The 12,639-nt window shown below is 36.1% G+C and overlaps 1 protein-coding gene across 1 annotated transcript in view; it reads left to right on the top strand.

Annotated features, from left to right (window-relative positions):
* The window catches only part of LOC114047119 (multiple epidermal growth factor-like domains protein 9), a 126,132-nt gene that overhangs the window by 72,890 nt on the left and 40,603 nt on the right, over positions 1–12,639 (top strand). Inside the window, exon 2 of the mRNA XM_027867860.1 lies at positions 7,048–7,255. Coding sequence (XP_027723661.1) covers positions 7,048–7,255 — 208 coding nt within the window. The remainder of the gene's footprint in view (positions 1–7,047; positions 7,256–12,639) is intronic.

Below are 12,639 nucleotides of genomic sequence, written 5' to 3'. Positions count from 1 at the left end.
TAGGTATGAGATGATACCTCAGAATTGTTTTCATTTACATTTCTCTAATCAATAGTGATTTAGGAGATTTTTATATGACTATAGATAACTTTGATTTTTTCTTCTGCAAACTGCCTGTTTATATCCTTTGACCATCTATCAATTGAAGAATGACTCATGTTATTATAAATTTGACTCAGTTCTCTATATATTTGAGAGACGAGGCCTTTATCAGATAAACATGCTGTAAAAAATTTCCCCCAGTTTTCTGCTTTCCTTATTATCTTGGCTGCATTGTTTTGTTTATGCAAAAAAAATGTAATCAAAATTATCTATTTTATATCTTGTCATGCTCTCTATCTCTTGTTTGGTCATAAATTCTTCCCTTGTCGATAGATCTGACAGGTAAACTGTTCCATGCTTCCCTAATTTGCTTATGACATTACTCTTTATGCCTAAATTGTATACCCATTTTGACCTTATCTTGGTATATGGTATGATGTATTATTGGTCTGCACTTTCTTTCTGCCAAACTGCTTTCCAGTTTTCCCAGAAGTTTTTGTTAAATAGTAAGCTCTTGTCTAGATCTTTGCTTTTATCAAACACAAGATTGCTGTGGTCATTTACTACTTTGTATTGTGTACCTAATTTATTCCACTGTTCAACCATTCTTATTTTTTAGCCAGTACCAAATTGTTTTGATGATTATTGCTTTGTAATATAGTTTAAGATCTAGTACAATTAAAGCCACCTTCCTTCACACTTTTTTTCATTAATTCCCTTGATATTCTTGACCTTTTGTTCTTCCAGATGAATTTTATTACTTTTCTACCTCTATACAATAATTTTTGGTAATTTGGTATGGCACTGAATAAGTAGATTAATTTAGGTAGAATCGTCATTTTTATTATATGGGCTTGGCCTATCCACTAATTTTTTTCCAGTTGTTTAGATCTGACTTTATTTATGTGAAAAGTATTTTGTAATTGTGTTCATATAGTTCCTGGGTTTGTCTTAGTAGGTAGTATTTTATATCATCTACAGTTATTTTAAATGGAATTTCTCTTTCTACCTCTTGCTGCTAGACTTTGTTGGTAATATATAGAAATGTTGATGATTTATGTAGGTCTATTTTATATCCTGCAACTTTGCTAAAGTTAATTATTTCAACTAGTTTTTTAGTTGATTCTTTGATATTCTCCAAGTATACTATCATATCATCTGCAAAGATTGGTAAGTTTTGTTTCCTCATTACCTATTCTAATTCATTCAATTTCTTTTTCTTTTATTGCTTTAGCTAACATTTCTAGTACAATATTAAATAATAATGGTGATAATAGGCATCACTGATTCCTTTATAATTTATTCATTGATCAAAGATCCCTGATCTTATTGGGAAGGCTTTGAGCTTATTCCCATTGCAAATAATACTTGCTGTTGGTTTTAGATAAATACTACTGTTATTTTAAGGAAAGCTCCATTTATTCCTATGCTTTCTAGAGTTTTTAATAGGAATGAGTATTATATTTTGTCAAAAGCTTTTTCTGCATCTATGGAGATGATCATCAGAGGACTTTTTAAAAAATTCTCTAATTCCATCATGTACAGAACATAGTAACATACAAAATGGCCTTCTGTAACAAAGTCATTTTTCTGAAGTATAAGTCTCATCATGTTATTCTCCCCTTTTCACTGAACTCCAGTGGCTCCCTATTATCTCCAGGATCAAATATTAATGCTCTGACTATAATAATACAATAACTGGCCTTTTAAAATCTTTCCAGTCCTCTTACATTTTAATCTCTTCCATGTACGCTATAATCTAGCTATTCTGGCCTACTTGTACTTACTCAAGTTACCTGGTACTTCATCTCTCATTTTCATGCCTTTGTACTGGCTGTTCCCAGTCTAGGATGGTCTTTCCTCGCCTCCACTTCTTCATTTCACTGCCTTCCTTCAAGACCCTACTCAGATCCTCCCTCTACAGGAGGCCTTTCCTTATTTCCCCAGCTGCTAGTGTCTTCCCTTCTGAAATTACCTTCCATCTTTTCTGTCTATATCTTGTATGTATCTAGTTATTTTCATGTTTGTTTCGGTCTTTAGAATATTAACTTCACGAGATCAGGGACTTTTCCTGCTTTTCTTTTTATCCCAGCACTTAGCATAATTTGTGGCACACACTAAACTCTTAATAAATGCTTGATAACTGACTAGCCTCATCTGATAAGAGTGAGAGGCAGACTAGAACCTTGAAATGTGAAAGCTAGGAAGGATAGCAGAGATGATCTAATCTAATTCCCTCATGTGACAAATGAGGAAAATTATAGCTAAATATTCTCCATACTTTGCTGCATCTTCCCTTGTAGCCACCTTCTTCCATTAGTGAAATCTTCATGTAACCCCCATTTTGGGGAAGGGCCCAGACCAGGCATTCTTCATTCTTCATTCTTTGCTACTATTCCTCTACATAGGTGTACCTTACCCACCCAATTCCACCCCTGCTTTTTTAGCTCCCTTTCATGTATTGTCTTCCCCCACTAGGATGTGAGCTCCTTGTGAGCAGGGACTGCCTTTCTTTTTACTTGTGATCATATCCCCAGCACTTAGTACAGTGCTTGGCACATAGTAAACAATTAATAAATGCTTGTTGATTTGATTTGACTGGACACGTGAAGTGAGTTGCCAATGGTCACATAACTGGTTAACTGCAGAAGTGGGATTAAAATCCAGGTCTCTTGCCTTCTAATCCAGTTCTCTTTCTGTTATACCACTAGGTTTTCTGAATCTCAAGTTCAAAAGCACATAGAGAAAATATGGGTGCGGCCTGCTTAATGGTTAGCAATTAAATTCCATTAGTTACTTAAGGATCACCAAGGCCATGGTTATAAAGGAAAAAAAGCTGAATCAGACCTGTGTTCCTCTCTTGAGTGAATTATTTATCTCCCCTTGGCCTTGGTTTCCTAACAAAGAAACTAAGCGGAGAAGATTAGATGGTTCCATTCTTTTCTAAAATCCCACAATATCTGGCTTCATTTGGAATCTAATAAATATCAATTCTGCCACACTACACACTGGGCTTTGCATTAATTTAGCTAATACTCGTTTGACTTAGGTAATTAGCAAGGTGCATCCCATATTGAGGTTGCCAATGGAATTGAGCAGTGGTTAGATTTGCTTTGGGGCGTTTTAAGACAGAGACTAGGGATCTTTGCCTTCGAGTACCCTTGCACATCTTTTTCCTTCTCCCACGTTAGTCTACTTCCCCTTCCTAAATATGTGCCCATGACCTCATTTCTTCTTAAGGTAGACAAATGCCAACATTTGACTTACTTTTTTTTTAACATTCTCTGAAACCCTAGCATATTGTGATAACCCATTTTCACAGTGCTTAAAAATTTTGAATTCACTTTTCTCATACCCCTACTGTGAGGTAGATAGAACAGTTATAGTTATACCTATTTTACAGATGAGAAAACATAGTTTCAAAACAGTAAAGGATCACACAGGTCATAATCAGACAGCTGATAAACATCATAGTCAAGACTTGAACCTTATTATTAAATCTGTACTCTTTACATCATGTTGTCTCCTAATTTGTAGGACAGGTTATATATGTATGAATATGGAGCTTGGTGTCATAGATATTCCTTTACTTCTCCCTTAAATTGATGCCCCTTTTAAATTTCTGTAGAACATAGAACTAATTCAGTTTCCCAGGACTTGTCCAAAACCATCATAGTAATGAACAGAATGAATTTATCCCTAGAGTTGGATTACTCAGCGTATGGTACATATTGTTACTGCAATTTCTGAATCCTCTACTGAAATTGCATTTGCATTGGTTACTCTGGAGTTCTTGACTTTTCGTGGTAAGCTAGATTTCAGAATTAGTCCCATTCTCTTGCCCCCAATATATTTGGGTTTTCTGGCACAGCTCAGCGTAAGTGAAGCAGTTTATTTGTATCTCATCAACAGTAACTTCTCAGCACAGATCTTTTGTCCTGCACACACATCAAATTAGAACTCCTTAAGTTGCTGAAAGCTGCTGGAAGCAACTTGGCCTCGAGCAAATGCTCGCCTCTATGGAAAGGAGGAAAGTGATTTATGATGTTATGCTCCTGTTGCAATAAGATCCTTTGAATGTAAAGCAATAGACATCATTACTCCTTTTTACTCACAGTTTTCTAAGTGGTGATTCTTGTACTGAAAGAAGTATAGATAAATTTGATATGCCAAGCTTATTATCAAGTCTTAAGATGACTAATTATTCTTATTTTATATTTTCCCCCCACTATAAGCCTCATTTTTCAGGCTATGTCAAAGTTATAAAGAACAGGTGTTGCTTGATGGCCTATTCTGACCTCTATATACTATTAAAAGGCAAAATATATTAGTAGGTTTTAGTCTTGAATTTTACCATCTTTAAAACAGTTGCCCATTATAGTTGAAGAAAAATGTTTATCTGTGGAAAGAAAAACCCTAGGCAGTTAAAGCAGATCTTGGCATCTGTAAATTATGAATGACTTAAAATAATTGACCACTTTCTACTCTGTGTCTGTGACTATGAACAAAGTGATATAGCATCATTGAATGATTGAGTTTGAATGGACATTAGAGCGCAGAGCACCAAATTTTAAAATATCAAATATTAGTTGGAGAGGACCTTAAAGGACACCTAATCCAATTTCCCAATAATCCCATCTACAAAATTGCTGGCATGTTTAGAGGGCAATAAAGAGACCATCCTGTTTGTTCAGACAGATCATTAGATGATTGGTTACCACTGAAAGTTTATCCATTAGCTTTGGGTGATTGGGTGTTCTGTTATTGTTCATGTTGTTAGACGATTGGATGGTTTTTGTTGTTGTTTTATTGTTGCTTTCCCTTCCTCCATAGCACCTAGGCTCACTTAGTTTTATTTTATTTTATTTTTGGTAGGGTGGGTGCGGGAGAGCAGTCACTAATCTTATCTTACCCACTTGGGACAATGATTCAGTTTCCAGGATGGAAGTGCATCATTGGTGGAATAATGGAATAAAATACTCCACACTGATTATAGGGTCTGTTGGTCTTTGTCACTTGAGATAGGCTTACCCATAGCCAGTCCAGTTTGGTTAGTTTAATGTGTGGTAAAATTGGTCAAGCAAAAGCAGCTTGAATGTATGGTGTACTTCTGCCAATTTCCAGAAGAAATAGAAATGTCCTTCTCAGAGCTGTTTTCATTCTTTGGAGTGAGAGTCTTGCCACAAAACTACCTTTGGCAGATTTTCATGCCAATAAATAGAAAACCACATATTCAAAAAGAGTGAAATGAAACCCTGAAAAAGGGAACCCTGTCAAAGAGATGTCACACATAGATATTGTAATCACAGTCATAATCCTCATCGTGGAAGGAAGTTGGTGGTCTAGCTTAGACACAGGCTTGAGATAACCTACACTTTATATCACATAGAAGGGTAAAGCCGTGGGTAACATAAATATTATGTTTCAGATGAGGAAACTAAGGTTCATGGAAGTTAGAAGACTTATTCATAACTACTCAGTGACAGTGCATAGACTCAAATCCAAAATTTTCAACCCTTAAGTATACAATGAACTTTAAACCTCCCTGTATTTTTCAACTTACACTGCTTCTGTTTGGCTGGATCCTGTCTACACTTCATTTTAGCAATAAGCCTTTTGAAATTCTTACATATGCCGAATGGTATTAATGACTCTTGGGAAGGCTGTTCACACAAAGGATGGATGTATTTGCAAAACAGCTCCAAAGAATCCTGGCTATCAGTCTTCTTTGTCCTTCCTTCCCCCTACCATGTGTGTTCTACTGAAAGGATGAATATTTTCAAATTGGAAATGTTTTTAGCCCTACAAATGTTTGAATTAAGATGCTTCCAAATAAAAGGTTTACTTTCCAGTAGTTGTTTTATATGGGAAATTCCATAGTCTCAGAATTGTATGGATAATTTTAAAATATTATTCAAGATGAACCTGTATACCTTACTAGATATTTATTGCTTGTGATATACTTCAAGGATCTGTCATTTTATTTGTTTGGATACTTAATTGATGTCTATAAAAAATGCTGTGGACAAAAAAAAAGATTCATCACCTTGTCGCCAAACTGGTAATGAAAATGTATTTGAACTTGGCTAAACTGGTACTTGAGGGACAGAACAGTAGTAGTTCATTATGATTCATTCATGAAGCCTTTCCAGTATGGTCAGGGCTGCCAGAACCTACATTCTAACGGCCTAGCCTTTAAGAAGCTAGGGTCACTTCCCTTCTAGGATGAGGCAATAGAGGACTTTAGTGAAGAGCCCATGATGTACTAATCCTTAAATAATGAATTATCTTTTGCATTTCTTGTTGTGGGAAGAACATGTTAAACCATTTACTAGAAATTTAATAGCTACATCTTCTGACTCTGGCTGTGGAAATATTTTGTGAGAGTTGATGTGATATACCATAAAACAGCATTGGACTGGGAGTCAGAAGACCTGAGTATGTATGAGTGCCAGATGTATCATTTACCAACTAGGTGGTAAGTCATTGGGGAAGTTCAGTTTTTCTCTCTAAATATCATTTTCCTCATCTGTAAAATAAAGATGAGACTATTTTTACTACCTACATCACAGAGGAGTTGTGGGCAAAGTACTCTGTAAACCATAGAACACAATGTAAATGTGACCATATTGTTATCTTCTGTATCCTGCTATAGCTTACTATAATTATCCATCTACGGATGCTTATGCAACTGTGCATTGAAGTTATTGAATAAACCTGTGTTCATCACTCATGTCATACAAGAAAGTGCCTATGACTGAAAGAAATGGAGGCCCTGTTTTTGATATTTCCATTCCAAAGAAACACAAAGTACAGACATACTTAGGGGCCAAAAGATGAATGTTGAGAAGTCATTTCTTCAAGAAGAAAGAGAGGTTAAATTAATTGCCTCTCTTCTTATAAGCCTTATGAAGCCTTATATAAAAAAAAAAAGCTTGTGACCCTATATATATGGAAAGCATTAGATGCTTGGTTGATGAAAACTCTTTTCTTCTTTTATTGCAGAACACATGTGTAATTGCAGTATAGTTGGAAGCCTGGATGGGAACCGATGCAACCAAACCACAGGGCAGTGTGAGTGTCATCCAGGCTACAAAGGGCTTCACTGTGACTCCTGCAAGGAGGGCTTTTACCCAACCAGCACCAATGTCCAAGGGCTCTGTCTCTCTTGTGACTGCAATTCCCATGGAGCCATCAGCCCAACTTGTAGCAGGTAAGCAGATGAAGTACGAGAAGAAGGTGCTCTTTTGGGGAAATGAGTTTCTACTTCCCAGAGAAGTGAGGTCACTTGGAATGGGTCTTAGCTAATTTCCCACATGGAGTCTTAATGTTCACAGGGAGAAGGATGTCTGCTTTACATCTAACATGAGACCAAGCATTGTCTACCATTTAATCTGCAATCCACTTAATTTGGTCAAAGTTTCCCCTGTTGTTACTATTTTTCTCTCTGTTAACTACACAATGTATAATGATGGCTGACATAACTAAAATGCTTTTGCATCTGTTATCTCATTTGATTCTCACACCACACCTATGAGGTAGGTAATGAAAATATTATTATTTCCATTTTATGAATTAAGAAATTAAACTTCAGAAAAGTTAAGTGTTTTGCCCATGGACAAATAGTAAATAAGTAGCAGAACTGGTATAAGAACCTGGCTCCTTTGATTTCCATTTACAGAAAACCCAGAAAATAATTCCAGTGCACTTCTTAGTTAAAATACTATGTGAATCAATTCAGGACACAGATTTTGGAAGGCAGTATGGTTTAATGGAAGGAACATTCTGCTTGAAGGCAGAAAAAGACCTGGGCAAGTCACTTAATCTCTCTGAGCCAGTTTCCTCATCTTTAAGATGGCAATAATAGTACTTACACTGGTTTGTCTACAGAGTTGTTCTGAGGGAAAGACTTTATTAAAATGTTATGTAAATGTGGTCTTATTGGTAGATTTGACCTTTATTTCCTTTGTTTCCCCAACCAGAGACTATACCTCTAACCCTAGCTAACCACTTTCCAAATGCATGGTATAGTGAAAATAATCTTGCCCTAGAGGTCAGGTGACCTGAGTTCTAGTCTCAGCTTTATCAATAACTGGCTATGTAACCTCTGACAAGTGTCATTTCATCTTTCTGAGCCTCAGTCTTCTTGTCTGTTAAAATGAAGGAGATGGACTAAATGATCCCAGAATTCGCTTTTAGCTCTGATAGTCCATAAGTCTATGACTTGAAAGAAAAAATGAAGACAAATCCATTACCACTTCTCTAACTAACTTTCCTACTAAGGCAATAGTGTAGCCTTTGTATGTGGAATATAGGGTCTGTCCATCATTTTTCAACTTGTTTGCCTTAAAATGCAGAGGTCAGTGGCTAGAGTTTAAGCTAGTTGTCATCCAAAAGGTAGCCAAACCCTATGGAGCAGCATTGCAATGACTACTTCTTTTGTATGGGCTCTGGTTCAAGAAATCAGAGTGTGGGAGAGCAGGAAAGGAATTGCTTCATTAGGCTTGCTGTGCTAGGGATCTCTGCATGTTTAACATATAACACACTTGGTGCTATGTGGGACATTGCTTTCAAAGAGTTTGCATTCTATTGGATTGCCCATTTTAGCCTAGAAATCATGCTATACAACAAACACTGGATTATTTGTGTTGGAAAACAGACGACGAAGGAGGCAAGAGGAGGATATGTTCTTTTCTTCAGTTATGTGAAAGGCTGACATATGGAAGAGAGAGAATTTTTGTCCTGCTTAGCTCTGGAAGACAGAAGTAGGAGCAAAGGGTAGAAGTTTTAAAAAGGCAAATTTTGGCTGCATATGAGGAAAAACTTCCTAATAGCTTTCAAAAAATGAAAAACAGGAGTCTGGATGACTCCTTGTTGGAAAAGTTGTAGAGAGGAATCCTGCTTAAGTATGGCTTGAATGAGATGTGGCCTCCAAGATCTATTCCAGCTCTGAGATTCTAAGGTGGTCCTTGTCTAAAATAACTTAAAATATCTATTTTTATCTATCTACATACATATATGTATGTATAGCATATTGCAGTTTACAAAGCACTTTACATGTACAAATCTCATTTGATCTTCATAATAGCATTATGAAATAACTATTACTAGCCCTATTTTATAGATCATAAATATGAAGCTCAGAGAGTATGAGTCCCCTGTCACCTAGCAAGTGGCAGACTGAAGCACAGGTCTTCCATCTCATCGTCTATTGGCTCTTTCTACTACACCATGCAATCACAAGACAAACTGACAAAAATGGATGCCATGGGTGTAATACAACAGGCACCGAACTACTGTATGTTGTTTTCTTTTCTCAGTCTTCTATTTGCTGCTGTTCTTCTTTATCATGGTCTAAAAAACTAGCTCCTCTGGGATAGACAACTAAGCCCCTGGTTCCTAACTTCAAAAGTTCCTTTGTCATGCATGTAGCTTTGTGATGACTTCTCTGAATTTCCCTTAAAGAAATCACTGAAAAGAAATCTGCTGTCTTGAAAGCTCAAGCTGTTTGTAAGGATCTTGTTATTTGTAGTTAACACACTATTGGAGTTTCAGGAAACTTGTTCTTTGATGGTTTAGCCTTTTCCTGATTTAAATGGTAAACTGGATTTCCCATAAAGTCTGAAGCATAGTTTATCCTAAGCTATATTCCTAAAAGAGTCAACTAGGTAGCGTAATGGATAGAGGGCTGGACCTGAAGTCAGAAATCTTCCTAGGCTCCATTTCAGCCTCAGACACTTAACAGCTGTGTGACCCTGGGCAAGTCACGTAGCCCTGTTCGCCTCAGTTTCCTCATCTGTAAAATGAGCTGGAAAAGGAAATGGCATGAGGGAAAATTGAAACATTAATACACTGTTGGTGAAGTTGTATACTGATTCAACCATTCTGGAGAGCAATTTCTCCCTATGCTTCACCCTTAGTAAATCTATTCTTTGCTCTCATTGAGACCTACAAACCCTGTACTACTCAGTACATTTTCAGGCTACTGCCTCCCCCTCACTTTTCTTCTTCTCTAATATTAACCCTAAAAATTAGCCATCATTTGCCCCTCTTGAGTTCTCACTATTCATCTTTTGCTAAACTTTTAATTATGTGAATTTATCCTGGGACATATGTAATTTTTACTCTTAAATAAACTGATGCTCAAATACATGCTGGCTGAGATGATGATGAAATACTTACCAAGCACATGTACCAGTTTTACATTGCATCTTGCTGTGAAATCCAGGAATGATTTTTATCTAGGATTCTTAATCACATTTTACTCACTACTGTGGAATAACAACTATTTTATAAATTTTTATTTAGTAATCCTTGAAGATGTTATTAAAATCTAGAGAAGGGCTGACTTGAAATAATGCCATAAGGATGGATTGAAGAAACTGGGACTTCAAATATCTGAAAGGCTACCGTGTAGAAGAGGCATCAGACATGTTCTTTGTGCCTTCAAAAGGCGACCCTGGGTTCTATGGGAGGAAATTAAAAGGAAGCAGATTTCTGCTTAATATAAGGATACATTTCATAACAATTAGAGCTGTCCAAAAGTGAAATGAGCTGCTTAATGAAATAATAAATTCCTTATTACTTGAAGTATCCAAGCAGAGGCCAAATGAATTTTTCAGAAATGTCATAGAATTGTTTCATGTAATCAGGAAAAGACTTTGATTAGATCATATCTCAGGTCCATTTCAACTCCAACATTCATTGAAAATTACTTGATAACTAAAAACAAATACTTCCATTTAAGTAAACTTTCTATAGGATGTTATTTACCAATCCTAAAAAATCCCACTCTGTCTATTCTAGGAAAATAATACAAAGGCATACTGGTTACTGTCTTATCATTCTTTTTAAAAAGAAAGTTCTTTACAGATCTACAATATACCCAATTTTCATTTAAGATAACATACTGATATTTCAACATGTAGGTTTAGTTTTTTAAAAGATAACCACTGAAAACTATTGACAAAATAATCTCCTCCTTTATTTCATTTGGGTCAAATAAAATATTTCCAACACATTGTGCCAAGCACTATCCTAAGCCAGGCATAGTATAAAGGATATTGGACTGGAAGCTGAGAGATTAGAGTTCTGGTCCCAGCTACAACTTGAGGCAAATAAATTGATTCACCTTTCCTTTTCTGTCACCTATGTAAAATTAGAGTTCCTTCTAAGCTTTAAAATGCTGTGTTCTAAGGTCCCTTCCAACTTCAGTTCATCCTGTGAGTTCAAGGCAAAACTGGACTAAACTTGTAGCTTAAGACTCCAATTAAAGGAAATAAAGAACCTAATTGGGTTTTGTTAGAAAAAACAATAGGTTTTATGATTAAGCTCAAATTATGCATGGCTAAAGGTCCAGAAAGCCTGTATATTCTTTTAATACATTCTGTCTTAAGGCACCTTCTCCTTTATAGTGCATAACCTTTCCATTCAGTCTACCAATTATTAACTAGACATCTGCTACAGCCATCTAAATAGAGGGAGAGGAAAACTCTTCAGATCTGACATTGATCTTAGTGAACATTGGTCTGACATGCTATCATTGTGATTGCAAGCATCACTCTTATTTTTTTGTAGTACTGTAAACAAATTTTCTATACTGTTTTATATTGCAGACTCTTATTCTGTAGTTAAGGTTATTTAACTATTCCTGGTATAGTGAAGAATATTTAAAGGCAATTTTTGGAAGTTAAAATTTTGTTACTAGAAAATTCTAGCAAAGACTTCTTGACTATTCTAAGAGATTGGTTTTTTAAAACTAGTACTTTTATCTATCATCCTTTCCCTAAATAGCCAAATTAGTAAAATGTAATATTCAGTATCACAAGATTGATTCATCCAGCTTCATTGAATGAATCAATGAAAAAGCATTTAAGTGCTATTTGCCAAGGATAGTACTGAGTACTAGGGATACAAGTTTAGAAAACAAAGACAATCTCAAGGAACTTAGGTTCTAGTGGGAGAGGCAACACATCAAGGGTCACCAGGGAAGGGGCTATTTGGTCTATATAGTTACAAAGATGATGAGGAAAGCCTTAGAGAAGTAAATTGATACACCATCTATAAATAATGCCACAGTAAGAAAAGAGATGAAGGCAATTGGTGAGTCTATGGAGGAGATGACTGGAAAGTTTCCTAAAATAATGATCTGGGTAGAACCCAAGAGATAGTCCTAGGACAGAAGTTTCCCCAGGGTGGTAAGGCTGGCTAGAACAGCTAAGGAGGAGATATTTGGAATGTCAGAAATGAAGTGCACTCACCCCATCTTCTACCAGATAATCTTGGGGGTATAAGAGGAAAGTGAATATGGCAGCTCTCTTGAGCCTAGAAGTGCAGAAAGTTAGTGCTTTTTCCTTGATGTAAAAGAGCTGTGGAGTAGTCTCCATTGCTGTGTTAAGCCTCTGCTTTTTTTTCTGTATAATGTTTTATTTTGGGTTTTTTTCTGTATAATTTCTGTTTCCACAATGAGAGGCAGTGTGGTATAAGAGACAATACACAAGACTGGAAGTTGACCTAAATCTGAGTTTCACTCCTACTTCCCATTAATTTTGTGACCTTGGGCAAATCTCTTTGTGACTCAATGTCTTTATTTGTCTA

This window comes from Vombatus ursinus, unplaced genomic scaffold (genome assembly GCF_900497805.2).
Source record: "Vombatus ursinus unplaced genomic scaffold, bare-nosed wombat genome assembly UNPS02014786.1, whole genome shotgun sequence".
NCBI classification, from domain to species: domain Eukaryota; kingdom Metazoa; phylum Chordata; class Mammalia; order Diprotodontia; family Vombatidae; genus Vombatus; species Vombatus ursinus.
Note: the sequence above shows the minus strand (reverse complement) of the source record. Positions and strands in the feature narration are given on the sequence as shown.